The sequence below is a fragment of the Phoenix dactylifera genome, chromosome 13 (genome assembly GCF_009389715.1).
Source record: "Phoenix dactylifera cultivar Barhee BC4 chromosome 13, palm_55x_up_171113_PBpolish2nd_filt_p, whole genome shotgun sequence".
Lineage (NCBI taxonomy): Eukaryota > Viridiplantae > Streptophyta > Magnoliopsida > Arecales > Arecaceae > Phoenix > Phoenix dactylifera.
This window is the reverse complement of record NC_052404.1, coordinates 9,395,212-9,410,314: the sequence shown is the minus strand read 5'-3', so window position 1 is coordinate 9,410,314 and position 15,103 is coordinate 9,395,212. Positions and strand designations below refer to the sequence as shown.

Below are 15,103 nucleotides of genomic sequence, written 5' to 3'. Positions count from 1 at the left end.
TGAGGCGGTGAACCCAGTGGGGTGAGCCCACGGGTCGGGAAAGGCACGCGAAATCTGCGACCTGTATCGAACATTTCCTAGTGGAAGGGGGGCTCAGTAATGGGGCTGCTACGCGGGTGGGCTGGTCCCTCTCCCTCCCCTCCTATTTTTGACCAAAAAAAAGAAAGCGATGCGTCGGGGCAGCTCGTCACTCTTCCGGAACGTTTGGCTGACACGTACCAACAGCGACGGCTGGTTTCTCGCCACGACGCAGCCCACGTCACCCTCTGTGTTTGGTGCGCCCGTCGTTCGCCCCTGTAAGCAAAGAGGGGCACCCTCTCGGTCTTCTATGGTCGGTGGGAACGCAAACCACCTTCTGAAGAACGGACAAAGAGAAAAGGAGGAGGAAATATCTCAGCCGATAAGGAATCGAAAAAGACCGGAGCGGAGCCCTAGAAGAAGATCCAAGAAGAAGAAACCGTAGGAGAGGCTCACAGAAGGAGAAACAAGGTCACAAGAAGCAGGAGAGTAGCAGAAATGACAGAGCCAGAAAGGTAAGAAATCCGGTTCTCGTTTCAGTGATTTCGATTCCATCATCATCTTTGCTCAAGATTTACTTTCTCTTTTCTTGTCCTTTGTGATCTCGAATTAGGGTTTGGGTTCCCTCTTCCTCATCGTCACCTGGTAATTATTTCGAAAGTTTTTGTCTGGGATTTGGGTTTCCTTGAGTCTTTACTCCTTTTTTTCGCGTTGATCCTCGAGGCCTAGGGGTTGTAAGTTATGAGTTCGATTCGGTTGTCGTGTCATCAAGTTTGATGGATGCTGCGGTGCTATTTTGAGGACTGGAGTTTTGATGTTACAGAAAAGGGGAAGATTAATTCGGTAGTACTGGAATTTGTTGAATCTGGGTATAAAGTTCGCTGTCTTGCATTTCGATCGTGAAATTTCTTTATCGGGTGTGGCGAATATTTCCTAAAACCGAGTTGAACCAGGCCCCGCATCTTGAGGAGTAGCGTGGACCAGAGTGTCAGGCTTCTGGTTCTCAAATTTTTGCATATTTGATAGAGTTTTGAGTCTGAATTGTATATGGTGAGGATGGTTATCTTCTATTGGGATAGGACATACTCTGATCATCATCATCATTTTAAAGAAAGTGCACAATGAAGAGGACGAGGGAAATTGCATAACGAAGAGGATAAAGAAAGTGCACACTGCAAGACTGGAATTTATCTGGTAGTAAAAATCTTTCTTCTTTGAAAACCTCGAAGTAAAAAAAAAAAAGCAGTTAAACTTTACATTGTGAGACTGGAATTTAAATTTTACACTGTGAGACTGGAATTTATCTGGGAGTATAAGTTTTTCTTCTTCGAAAACCTAAAAATAAGAGAAGAAAGGCTAGCATATGGGGTAACAGATATTACTAGATCATCTCTGGAAAATTCTGTTGACTTGTAAAGAGAGTTGGTGCACTGGGTTCGAGGTAACTTTGGATGATGTTAATGGTTGTTTCATTGAAGACTTTTAAAGTTCATTTTAATGGGCTATTATTAGTTCGACTGAACCCCACACACCATCATTAACTGATCTTTGGCAATTATGTATCTTAACTAATGCTGCTCTCTATGATGATAGAAGAAGGCCCTTGATACTCATGTATCTGGGTAAAATTTGCAAACCATGTCAATCCAAGTGCTCTTTCTCTTCACGCAAAAATCAAGTAGTTTTGCTCATAGTCCATTATTTTCATATGGTTGCTATATAGCATAGATAATGGAGTCTGTTATTGAGAGATATGAGGTTATTGTTTGTTTGGTTATGAACTATATGGGAATTTGGACCATGGATGATTTGAGAGACTGTTCGAGATTCAAGAAAAATTGTGTTGAATTTTCACTTTCTAGAGACATTGAGGTGCATATCAAGCTGGCGGAGAGTGGCTGTATATTGGTTCAGAAGGAAGGGTTGGAATAAAAGTTTGACAAAGAGAGAGAAAAAAAAAACAGTTTGCGATAATTGACTTTCTAGTTTTGGTGATTCAGTCATGTACAATGCTATGTCTTATGTCAAAATGATTCCAAAGACAGGGAAGAACATGACAAATGTATATGAGTTGCATTTCTAGGGCGACTCAGCTCTTTTCAACATTTTACAGTAAGCATTGTGGCGGCCTGATTTTTTTCCCTAAGGAGTCATGGAACTGCATAGAAACATTTGTAATGAGATTTTCTATGTGAACATGATTGTAATTTGATAGTAAGATCAACTTCTTATTTTTGAGACATTTTAAAATTGTGTGATTGAAGTAGTCATCGGGCAATCCTTTTGCTACATATGATTCTGGAGATGAATGGAGCTTTACTTACAGGAGAACAAAGCCAAAATCGTGAAATAGAGATGTTATTGGAAGGCATGTCTTGCGACTCTAGTGGTTGACTTTCCTTTGACATCAGGGAATCTTGTTGGGAAGTACAAAGGCCTCAGATATTTATTGATGATGATCTTGGGAGGCCACCTATGTGCTCTTCTATAATCTATCATTGCTTTTTTCTCTTGTCAGTCTGAGTAAAATAGCTGATTTATGGAGGTCTGTATAATTTTACTCATCATTCTTTTAGTTTTTACTTGTTTTTCCTTGGCATATCCCATATTATTGGCATGGGGTTTATCGGGAAGAGGAGGAATGGAGATGAGAGGGAGGAAAACGAGGAAAGGGGGTGGTGGTTGGAGGTGGGTGGGTTGTAAAGTCTATCCTTTTTTCTTCTCATTTTTCTTTCTTTTCTTTCTCTTTTTACATTTTTTTTACTAATTTAAATTTCATAGTTTTATTTTGTATTCTGATTGATCACATGGTCTACTGATTGTATTGCATCTGTGCTGTGATTTTTGTTGAAGTAGAATTTGGAGAGCAACAAGGGATGGGTGCATTGATTGCATCAGATCACTAGGTACGAATATTGATAAACTCAATTCTCTTGTCCTTTTTTTGACTTATAAAACTTTCCTCCAAATCATCTTAGAACTTCTTATAGTGATGCCCCAAAACAAAATTGCTTTCTGTTAGTACTGAAGAAACTGCCCACTGTTAGTACTGAAGTTTCTTGTTTCAAAGTCCCACTAGGAGATGAGTTGTAGGGCGTGGAAATGGATTGAGGCCTCTAGTTGAAAGAAGCATATGTTAAAACAGAATATGTTGAGTTTGTCTGCTCAAACCATTATGAAGAACTCAAAACTTTTGTAACCAAATCAGGCAACGGTCTTTGTCTCCTAGGAGATGTTTGGTTGGCAGGAGTTGATCTCTGGAATGGGAACGAGAATGAGTGACTCATGCTTTAGCTGCTTAGTTAGGAGGAGTCCCATTCCCATTCCCATTACAGGAGGGAATGAGAATCCCTCTAATATTTAAATCTCATTCTGCCAGGTTTACTTTAAAAAAAAATTGATTTTCCAAAAATTTCTTTTTATTTAATTGATTTTCCAAAAATACCTTTCTGTTTAATTGATTTTCTGATTCCGATTTTGATTCCAGTCATCAACTAAATGCGTCGGAAAATATGACCATTCTGATTTCCATTCCAATCCATTCCATTTCTGATGCCGCTTGTGAATGAAATGCATCCCTAGAGCGGAGCATTCGGTTTTCAACAGATGCATGGGTCTTAGTTGTGTTTGTGTATGCTTGGTACGGGCCAGGATATTTCTATCCTGGCTAACTAGGCTTTGTTCTAGTAAATCCCAGAGATAGTGTCCAGGGAGTTTTGTAGGCATTAAGGTCTACAAGTTAATTGGAGAAAGGAATTATAGCTGAATGCCCTATTTTTGGTCAACCGTCCTTTTGATAACTTCATTATGGGTGCCTTAAAATGCGGATGCTTTTTGATACAATTGTGTGTGTGAGATTGGTCAGTTATTTCATCTTGACATTGCGTAGACATGGTTCATTAACTTTGCTAACATTCTGTAGTTTGTACATGAGCTGTTGAATGCTTTTGTTATTTCTTTTAATATTGTGAATTTATTTCTGAAGTTCGTGCTGTCCTATCTGTTCCTTTCCTCATGATTCTACCTTGTTGTCTACGGTTGGTCCCAAGTGTAGTGTTATTGTTCACCATGTAATTATACCGAACAATGTCTTTTTTCAGGAAGAGGAGAGCCCGAAGGTGTCGTAATGGACCTAATTCTGTGTCAGAAACTATTGCCTGGTGGAAAGAGCATAACCACAAGCTGGAATGCGCTTCTGATGGCCACAAACATATACAGAGAGCACCTGGAAAGGGTTCAAGGAAGGGTTGTATGGAAGGTAAAGGAGGACCAGACAACCCACACTGCAAGTATCGTGGTGTAAGGCAGCGTACATGGGGCAAGTGGGTTGCTGAAATCCGAGAACCCAGTCGGGGCAGTCGCCTGTGGCTTGGGACTTTCCCTACTGCTGTAGAAGCTGCTCTTGCTTATGATGAAGCTGCAAGGGCTATGTACGGCTCCTATGCCCGTCTCAATCTTCCGGAGTTTAACAGCTGTGCCAATACTCCAATCACAACTTCAGAATCCTGCGAATCTACCACTACATCACACCACTCTAATGTCTCTGATGTTTCAAACCCTCGGCAACCCATCGTGATCATGCCAAGGCAAGAACCAGAGGATGAGATCAGAAATAATGGCCTACCACCTGCAGCAGCAGCAGCGGTTGCCAAGGATGAGCCCGGCGAGGAATTATTTGGGCCACTCGATCAGATAGAGGATCTTCCTGAAGATAGGTTTGACATTGGAGACATGCTGAGGGCGATGGATGCTGATCTGACAAATAGGGGTGCTGGTGGTGAGGGTATCAATGGCATCGCATGCCAGTCGGGTCCTGTTGTTGGTGATATTAACTGGCAATGTAGCAGTCCCTCAGCTTTCTCATTCCAGTTGCAGAATCCGGATGCTAAGATGCTGGGAAGCCTGCATCATATGGAGCAAAACCCTGCTGGCATGGACTGTGGTTATGATGATTTTGTCAGGCAGATGGAGCACGGGCTTCCTGATGATTCGGCAATGCCGGAACTAGGATTTAGTGACTCGAGCTTTTTCTACAATGGGCATGAGGAGGGCGGAGGGGAGTGAAGCATCTGAGCAAGGTGCCCTGTGCTGGCTGTTCTTTTGACCAAGTTCTACCGAGATGGTTTAGTTTTAAACAGCAGGAGTTCTGACATCTGACCGTTTTTTATTCATGAGACTGACAGAATAAGTTCTCCTAGGTTTTTTCAAGTATGGGGACCGAGCTTTTGGTACTATTAGTATTAAGTGTTATTATCCATTCTGCTTTGTTTTGGTCCAATCATATATGCAGGCATTGTACATTACAGCTTTTTAAGCATCGAGTTGATCAACCGTGTATAAAAGGAAAGGACGTAGTAGCTTGATGTTCAGAAAGGTAGAATCAAGTTTGTGTCTGGCTCTTTACTCTGGGAGTTGATTTTTGGAAGTATTGATGCATCTATATGTTGATTGGTTTCATCTAAGACTTACCGTGAATGAGTTGAAAGATCAATTTCACAACCACTGAGCTGAACTCGGTGGTCCGAGCTGAACGTAGCAGGCTTGGTAGTGGTTGTGGTTGCTCTTAAATCTCTTGATTTCTAGATTTGGGCTATTTGGAGTCTCCCATATACCAGGTATTTGGGATCAATGGAGTCTTAATTTCATGTAAGCCAAACCATGTAAACGTTTAATCAAATAAATTCTGTATCCTTCATATACTCTTATAATAAAATAAGATCTGTATCCTTTTGAATATCCGCACAATGGAAATTTGTTGCGTTCATGAAATGCTGGCTTTGGCAGCACGGATTCCCCGTGTATCGCCAGCAACGGGAAATTGAGCAAGGAACATGGCTTGTTTTGGCTGATCAAATAATTGATGAATGTTAATACCAAAAAAAAAAAAAAATTGATGAATGCGATGACCATCAGCCCGGTTCAATCTTTATACAGGAAAATAAATCTTTACAGAGTATTATCTCACTTTCCAACTGCCAGACATTCTAAAGGCATGTTTACTCTATTTCTCACCTAATATTATCACTGTTACTCCCAGACATTCTAATGGAATATAATCTTTGTTTTTACAGAGTATTTTAGATCAAAGCCAAGATTCACAATTCGGCAACATCACTGTAACTGCCTGTCTGTTTGACGCCCTAATCAGGCCTAAAAAATAAAAGTATACCTCAACGGAAAATATACGGACCTGGAGATGCACTCAGGCTGTGCAATTAGAACTTGCGAGACTCTGGTGTAGTTCTCAATAGTAACTTGTTTAAAGTTAGCGGAGCGAGCCACCTGATGACGGGGTTCGCATCCCGTCCCGTTTTATCAGTGTCCTGCAATCCAATTGGAGAATTGATTTTTCCAACTTCAAACAGTAGGAATCCAATCAAAAACAATAACTTGGCTGCAATAATGCATTGTTTTTAAAATGAGCAAATTCATACCTATCTAATATGCAAAGAAGAAGGCAGGATAAGAGCTGTCTTACCACTACTTTTCAAGCTAGCAAGCAAAACAAAGATATGTGGTGGTTATTTTTAAACTTCGAACGTTTCTCCTGGTAATTCGTTCAACAATTTGTGTGTCAGTTTCCACTCAAAGCTTCTAAAATGGATCAATTAGTGAAGAGTGGTAGTTGAGACAAAGTTGCATCCTTTTAACCTGAGCATCAACCCGAACAAAAGAAAAAAAAGTCCAAACCAGTCTCATCTACAAATCAAGTATGCAGATAGCATAGTTATTCTCTCATTATTATTGAATAGTTACTCGGTCCATAAGCAGAGGATTACACAATATGTTATTTTATATGGACAAGAAGTTAAGAACTCCATAGCATATTCTATCAGCAACGGACCTGGGAATGCAACATGACCCGAATTATGTTGAGAATATCAGCAAGGATAAAGAAAACCAGTTCAAAGAGCACATTGATTTTTTTTAATACCCATGAACAATAAAGATTCTCTATGAAACAAGGAGTTTGAAAGAAATAAATTTTGTTCACCCTCAGCATCTTTTCTCCTTTTCACCCATTCACTCAGTTGTGCTATTAATCTTTTCATATTCATGTTCTGTTCTTCCTCTTCGTTTTCACCATACTTTTTGAAATATAAAACTGTCTTCTTCCTTCTTATCTTCTTTCAGTTCTCCTTTTGGCAATCAGAGCATCAACCTACAGTTGCCCTTTTTTCATCTCTTCTTCTATCCTTTATCTGATTTTACATCTGACCAGAAAAACAAACAAGATCTCATCGATTGTCAATTGTAAAACAGAGTATATCTCAGAAGAATGATTTCTGAGTTTTGCATCTCTCCAAATTTTCCATCTTTGAAACCTTGTCTCTTAATCCATTGAGACATAAAACCAGCCCATTTTGCATCTATTTTGATGATTAAATCTGTATCGATTTACAAAACATTTTCAGGCTAATGCAGCACGACTATTGGTTATATCAAAATATCACTTTATGCATAAAAAACCCCTAAACTTATATAACAAATTACATCCATCTCCATAAATGCAACACACCATATGGAAATAATTACCTAAATGTTCTCCTTCTAAACTTTTGATCACACGATCAAAAATAAGCATGACAATATGATCCATTGGACTCATTTGGTTAGCGGGTAAAGTAGGACCAACAGAAAAATGGAGAGATGCCTTATATTTGGTTGGAGTTTTCAAAAGAAAGAGATAGAAAAGTAGCTTTTCTATAGGAATAAGATTTCTATATTACACGAGAAAGAAAAAACCCATATAAGGCGCTGAAAAGTCTAATTCCCACCGGCTGAAAATTAGAATATATTTTTTTTTGAAAAAGTGTCCTTAAGCTTTTAGATTGAATAAGGTAAGATCTTTCCATTTATTAAAAGCATAACAAGTATTTTACATAACTTTGTTAGAAAAATCGATGTTCAACCAAACATAAGTCATTCTGTAATATGCTACTTTTCCATAGTCAACCAAACATATAAAAACCATTTTTTTTAGGCATGGTATACTTAGGCATCAGTCAGAAAAAATATTCCGAAAAATCCTTCTCGCAAACCAAACGATTCCATATTATTTTTCTCAGAAGCTTAAGAGTATATGAAGATCCAAATAATAGAGACCCCTCTCTAGAATTTTAAGTTGAAAATTTCCACAATTTCTGCTGATGTTGGAAATAAGTACCTGGTCATATTTTAAGTATTAACATCAATTTAAAAAAAACACAAATAATTTAGATCAATTATATGTAGCAGCAATCTAGCACCAATACAATATATATGCAACTTGCAACACCTAACACTTGAGAGATATTCAAATTGTAGGAGATGCAATCGAAGGATTTTTTTTTACAATTTATTAATGAATTTCATTCCCAAGATAGCCCAATTTCAAGATTTATGATAAAATATGCATCAAAATTCTTCAACTACAACAAAAGAATCCACGAGAACCAATTCAGGAACTCCAACTATTCATCAGAGATCAACTATAAAAAAGAAATCCATAATCTCTAACCTCAAGAAAGCACCTTTTTTCGGAAAAACAGCATTCCTTTCTTCACCGTAGCTTCTCCTTCACTGCGTGCTTCTTGGCAGTCTCCTTGACCTTGTCGATGTACCCCTCAATTGGCGGCGTGAGCGTGGCCATGTACCGGCTCGCCGGGAAGGGCGTGAGGTCCGGGACCAGCGCCGTCGCCCAGAGGTGGTCCGGCAGGGTGGCGATGGCCTCCTTCTTGAGCCGGAGCAGCGTCGTCTCCGCCGCCTGCCTCGTCCGGTGCTTCCGCATGAGCAGCCGGCTGTATTCCTTGGCGAGCCGGCGTCCATCCTCCACCGTGAGATCGTACTTGGGGATGACCTCCTTGTCGACGAGGCCGAGGGTGATGAGATCCAGCCCCGGCGTCCCCATAATGACGGGCTCCTCCTCGGAGGCGACACCGCCGGCCTTGGCGCGGGCCTTCTCCTGGTCGATCTCGCGCTGGCGCTCCTTGGATATGAGGCCGAGCCTCTCCCGCTCGGCCTCGCGGGCGCGCTCCTTGGTGGTGAGGTGGCGGAGCGGAGTGGGGGCGTTGAGGCAGGAGTAGAGGTGATCACGGGCCTTGGCCCGCCCAGCCCGTCCAGCCCGGCCCGAAAATTTTCGGCTTGGGCATTGAAAAAGCGCCCATTGGTCGGACCTGGGCAGGGAAAGCGGCCCGACCAAAAAAATCGGGCCGGGCCTGAAAACTTTTAAAAATGACCCGATTCGGCCCGGCCCGACCATAAAACATTGATATAATATATTAAAATTTTTTTGAGAAACCCTAAAGACTAAAGACTAAAGCCTCCCCCCCCCTTCCCCTCCTCCCGCTGAGAGCCGCAGCGCACCCCCCCCCCCCCACTCCCTCGCTGAGAGCCGCCGCACCAGGAGGAGCAGCGAGCGACGATGGCGGTCGACGACAATGACGAGGCGGTGATCGCCGCGCTCCGCGCCTCCCGCTCCAACATCGTCTCCATTCTCCGTGCCTCCGCCCGCATGGACAAAGGCCTCGCCGCCGTGGACGCCCGCCTCTCCCTCGGCCTCGACTCCCTGGACGCGGTCACCGAGGCGGTGGCACCGCTACAGTCGCAGGCCATGGCCACCAAGGCCCTCCACGCCCGCATCAACCGCGCCGTACCCCCGGCCCTCTCCCTCCTCCGCAGCTTCGCTCTCGTGGAGTCCCTCCAGCGCCGCCTCCTCCGCCTCTCATCCAGGACCTCCTCCTTACCCCGTCTTCTCGACTTCGTCGACTGCGTGGACCGCCTCCGCGAGACCATCGCCGCCGTGGCCATTTTTGCCCATTTCTAGATTCCAAAAAAAAAAAAAAGGGCCTGTTGGGTCAGGCCTGTCGGGTCGGGTTTCGGGTCGGGCCTCTAGGGTCGGGCCTGGGACCAGATTTATAAGGTTGGGTCGGGCCTGGACAAAAATTTAAGCCCGACAGTCGGGCCGGGCCGGATCTGGGCATAGCCATCGGGCCTAATTTCTGCTGTAGAGCCCGGCCCGGCCCGGTTTTGATCAGCTCTAGGCAGGAGTCGACCATGCGGTTGCCGCATCTGCTCGGCCCGATTTTAATTTTCACCGCACGACTCCTCACTCTTCAGTCCTCCCTAGGGTTTGTGACGTTTGTCCAGTCTCGAATTCACATTTTCACTGCGCCGCCCTCTTCCCTCAATGTCGCTCTCCTGATCTCCCCTCTCCTCTCCTCCGGATTCTTCGCCTCTGCCCTCTCCTCCGGACCTCCGCCTCCACCCTCTCCTCCCCCTTGTCGACTACTTCCGCCTCCCCGCCAACAGCGACCGCAGCAGGGACCCGAGCAAGCCCGCAGATTGCGATGGAGGTAACGGCGCAGCAGCTCAAGGGTTTTGACGGCTCGGATCCGAGAAAGCCCATCTACGTCACAATCCGAGGGACGGTCTCCATCTACTTGGCGAGATCGATCTCATAGTTCTGGACTAGCTGGACGAGGCAACGATGGGGAGCGGCGGATGGGTTGGGAGAAGGCAGCAGGCGGCGGCGAAGGAGCCGTGGTCGTAGTTTTATGAGTCGTATCTCTCTCAAGTCTCAATCTCTTCATTTCAAACCAGCAGGCACCCCACCTCTCTCCCTCTCTCTCCGTCGAACCCTCCCACCTCTCTCTCTCTCTCTCTGTCGAACCCTCCCACCTCTCTCTCTCTCTCTCTGTCGAACCCTCCCAACCTCTCCACATCTCTCTCTTGCTGAACAGAACCCCAAGGTCCCCAACCCCCCACCTCTCTCTCTCTGTCGAACCTCCCATCTCTCTCTCTCTCTCTTGTCGGAAGAAACCCTGGTGGATGACGGCGATAGCGGGCCGAGGAGCGCCGATAAGCTCCTCGGTGGGGAGGACGAGGGAAGCACCGAGCACGGCCTCTTTTATTTTGAGTATTTTATTTCTGATTATTTACATTAATATTTAGTTAAATGGGTAAGCATAAATCAACCCGACTTGTTCAATCGACCTGTTTATTAAACAGGTTAAATGGGTCGGGTCGGGTTGTTGGGAACCCGCCCATGCCGCTGATATTTCAAAAATTTTTCAGATGGCAGCGAAATCGGCATGCACGGGTTCGACGTTCATCGCATGAACGTTGTTTCGAGACCTTTCGTAATTAGATAAGAATTAAAACTTTTAAAACTATTAGGAAGATCAAATCTTCACCTTGTGCGGGTAGATGATCACCGCAAATCTGAATTCGTGGTTTTGGAAGAGGGTTCGCTTGAAGCCGTTCAAACGTCCGGCCTCTACGGGTATCCACACGAAGTAGAGGACTGATCAAATCTTTCTTGTCTTCCCGGGGTGCTAGCTCCCTTGCAAAGACTTTTTTTGATGGCTGATCTCCTCTCTTTCAATCAACCCTTGATTGTGCTTGAGAGGAGGAAGAAGAAGGATGAAGATGAGGAAGAAGAAAGAACCCCACGCAGCCTTCTTTTGTTCCTTGCGTTGGATGAAGGAAGGGAAGGGGAGGAGGCCGCCAACACTTGGAGATCCTTTTCCCTTGCTTGCGGCTGAACTAAGAGAGGAGAGGGGCTGGTGGCGGCAGCAAGAGGGGGAAGAGAGCACACACCTAGGGCGCCGGCCCTAGGTCCCTTTTTATAAGCATCAAGGGCTCCTACAAGTTAGGAGCCCTTGACAGCCTTCTTTCTTTGGAGCGCCGGCCACCTTCTCTCTTCTTGTCGCCCTAAGCAATTGGAGAGGGGCTGATGCCCCTCTTAGTTGGTTAACCTAATCCTCTTCCAAAGAGGATTAGGTGCCTCTCTCATGGTTTCATCCTAATCTAATTAGGATTAGTCAAATTTGGTTCAATCTATGCTAGTCCCAATCCAATTAGGACTTGAATGAATCATGACTCAATTGAACTCTTCAATCCTAATCCAATTAGGAGTCATGTTGATTCATTAGATTATTAATTAATTAGGACTTAAGGAATCCTAATCCAATTAGGATTTGTTTAATTTTAGTCCTAATCCAATTAGGACTCTATTTGAATCCGAAGTCCTAATCCGATTAGGACTCTAGGAATCCTACTCCAAGTAGGAATCCAATTTTAATTCAAAACTCCTAATCTCATTAGGATTTTAGGAATCCTATCCCAAGTAGGAATCCCAGTCCTACTCCAACTAGGATTCCCAGTCCTAATCCAATTAGGACTCTAGGTATCCTACCCGAAGTAGGATTCTTGTTTCAAGTCCAATTAATTAATTCCCTTTGTTCCTTCTTCAACTTCTTTATCAATCAAATTGATTACTTGTGATTCTTAATCACGATTTCAACCATCGGATCGGTCAATACTTCTAGTGTGTGTGACCCCATAGGTTCTATTCTGACTGGTAGTGAGATATATTGTGATCTCTATCTCAATATCATTGAAAACTCCTTTCAATGGGTTGGAACGATTCCAACTCAACTCATTAGGGTTTATCGATCATCAAGATAATCCCTATGAGTCCCACCATCCACCAGTGACACCTAGCAGCATGTAGTGGCCACCCAGCAGAATGGAATGATGAACCTCTAGGTGCAGTTAACATGTGATACAGTCCTACTATCGTGGATCCCTACAGGACGGAGGTCATGGACAACTCGTCAAACCCCATCGTCTGTCATATGTCAAGATTTGTTCGACTTGAGTTCGATAGTGGAAAACTCTTTTTCACTTTATATTACTGCCCTGGCCAAGGTCTTAGAACTCAGTCTAACAAATCACATAGGATCACTCCTTTTCTATCAAGGTCGATAGATTCCTTATAGGTGCATACCCTACTCCTACAGTGAACCTACTGCAGCCAATCTACACTGCATGGACCCATATGGCTAGAGACCATGTATGTGTGCAGTCAAACTACAATAACCTCACTGTGAGTAGCCGAAGCACCGCAGGTCAAAGGACCAGTCACACTACTGCAACATCAAGCAAGTCACTGACGAGTGGATAGACATCCAAGTGACTTCTTGTCTTGGTCACGCTCAGTACCCTTGTTCTCTAACAAGCACCTGCACTATCACTTCAGTGTCCCTACACTGTGGACTCAAGTCTCGTCCATCCAGAAGGAAAGTGATCTGTGCACTGATCGGATCGATCACCGTCCTCGTGATGATTCATTGATCAGGAGCATTTAGAAATTAATCACCAATGATACATGGCTCAAATTCTCAACTCTTGAGAATATGTATCATCATCTTATTAATTCCTTGGACGATTCATAGACACATAAATAATATGAATGAAAAGATGCCTTTTATTTATTCAATAATAAACAGTCAAGTACAAAATTATGTCCCTAGAATCAACAATGTGTCAGCCAAATTGGCTTCTAGGGCATACATCTAACAATCTCCCACTTGCACTAAAGCCAATTTGTCATATATCTTAGGCCCATCTTCTCAAGGTGGGCTTCAGTCTTTTGCTGACTCAGCTGCTTAGTGAACGGGTCTGCCACGTTATCCGCGGAGTCTACTCTCTGCACCTCTACATCATAGTCGCGTATGAAATGGAAGCGCCGCTCTATGTGCTTGGATTTCTGATGAGACCATGGCTCCATAGCTTGTGCTATGGTGCCAATGTTATCGCAGTAAAGTGTTATGGCATCTAATGACATTACACCTAACTCTGCAATTAACTTTTAATCAGAAGGTTTCCACTGCACCCTTAGATACGGCTTAACATTCAGCTTCTAAGGTAGAATCTATAATGATCGGTTGTTTGGAACTCTTCCAATTTACTGAACCACAATTGCACATATTCTGATGTAGACTTTCTATCATCAATATGTGTGCATCCTTCTACCTTCAACTCTGATCTTCTCCCAAAGACCAAGAACATGTCCTTAGTTCTTCTCAAGTACTTAAGACTGTTCTTTCACAGCTATCCAGTGCTTTTTTGCCTGGATCCGACTGATATCTGCTTGTGACACTCACAGCAAGAGCTATATCAGGTTGTGTACACAGCATGGCATACATGAGGCTTCCTATTGCCGATGCATAGGGAATCTTGCTCATGCGTTGAATCTCTTCAGATGTGTTGGGGCACATCTTCTTGGAGAGATGAATTCCATGCCTTAGGGGTAAGAGACCCCTCTTGGAGTTTTCCATGCTGAACCTTTTCAGCACCTCCTCTATGCACATCTTCTGTGAAAGGCCAAGCATCCTTTTAGATCTATCTCTATAGATCTTTATTCCCAAAATTTAGGATGCTTCCCCAAGGTCTTTCATGGAGAATTCTTTTGACAACCAGACCTTGACCGAGGTTAGCATGGGAATATCATTCCCAATCAGGAGAATGTCATCTACGTACAGTACGAGAAAAACGACAGCACTCCCACTAACCTTTTTGTAAACACATGGTTCCTCTTCGTTTTTGATGAAGTCAAACGTTTTGATTGCGTCATCGAAACGAGTGTTCCAACTCCAAGATGCTTGCTTTAGTCCATAGATGGACCTTTGCAGCTTGCAGACCTTGTGATCTCCATCACTGGAAGTGAAACCCAAAGGCTGTTCCATATAGATATCTTCATCAAGATATCCATTCAGGAAAGCAGTTTCTCGGAATCGATATCAGATATCGCCTCGTTGTAGGTTTTGGGATCCTGTATGCGATCCCTATCTCCCACTAGGAACATTTCCTCGGTATCCTCTTCTAGTATACCAAAGTATCTATCAGGAGGATGGGAGACCCTACTAGATCTACGAGGTGGTTGAGGGACATCGTGTACTGGCTCTGTATGAATGGGTTCAATAGGATCCATGACTCGTTGCTTTTCAGAGACTTTCTCTTCAAGCTCAATTTTCCTCCCACTGCCTCTATCAAGGATAAACTGATTTTCCAAGAAGATGGCATGACGGCTCACAAACACATTGTGATCCTCTGAGACGTAAAAATTGTATCCTAATGACTCTTTAGGATATCCTATAAAACGAGCACTTATGGTCCTAGCCTCTAACTTGTCCGCCTGTAGTCTCTTGACGTGGGCCGGATATCCCCAAATCTTGAGATGACCCAGACTTAGTTTCTTACCATGCCATATCTCATACGGTGTAGTAGGAACGGATTTAGAGGAAACTTTATTCAATAA

The 15,103-nt window shown here is 43.6% G+C and overlaps 2 protein-coding genes across 3 annotated transcripts; one reads left to right on the top strand and one right to left on the bottom strand.

The window, feature by feature from the left end:
* Positions 1–302: 302 nt before the first annotated feature.
* LOC103696434 (dehydration-responsive element-binding protein 2B-like) lies at positions 303–5,734 on the top strand. 2 transcript variants are annotated; one of them, XM_008778062.3, is made up of 3 exons: positions 305–533; positions 2,875–2,924; positions 4,119–5,734. In XM_008778062.3, exon 3 carries the CDS (start codon positions 4,270–4,272, stop codon positions 5,080–5,082), a length of 813 nt encoding a protein of 270 aa, XP_008776284.1. In that variant the 5' UTR covers positions 305–533; positions 2,875–2,924; positions 4,119–4,269; the 3' UTR covers positions 5,083–5,734. The 2 variants fall into 2 exon arrangements, with proteins under 2 accessions (XP_008776283.1, XP_008776284.1); XM_008778061.3 differs by lacking the exon at positions 2,875–2,924 and having other exon boundaries at positions 303–533.
* Positions 5,735–5,908: 174 nt separating this feature from the next.
* On the bottom strand, positions 5,909–9,259 carry LOC103696441. The gene is made up of 2 exons (XM_026800891.2): positions 8,519–9,259; positions 5,909–6,341 (listed from the first exon to the last, which is right to left on the bottom strand). Exon 1 carries the CDS (start codon positions 9,257–9,259, stop codon positions 8,561–8,563), a length of 699 nt encoding a protein of 232 aa, XP_026656692.2. The 3' UTR covers positions 5,909–6,341; positions 8,519–8,560.
* Between the last annotated feature and the right edge of the window lie 5,844 nt (positions 9,260–15,103).

Excerpts from the sequence above, each read along its gene's own strand:
- LOC103696441 (XM_026800891.2), bottom strand. The coding sequence starts at position 9,259 with ATGGTCGGGCCGGGCCGAATCGGGTCATTTTTAAAAGTTTTCAGGCCC.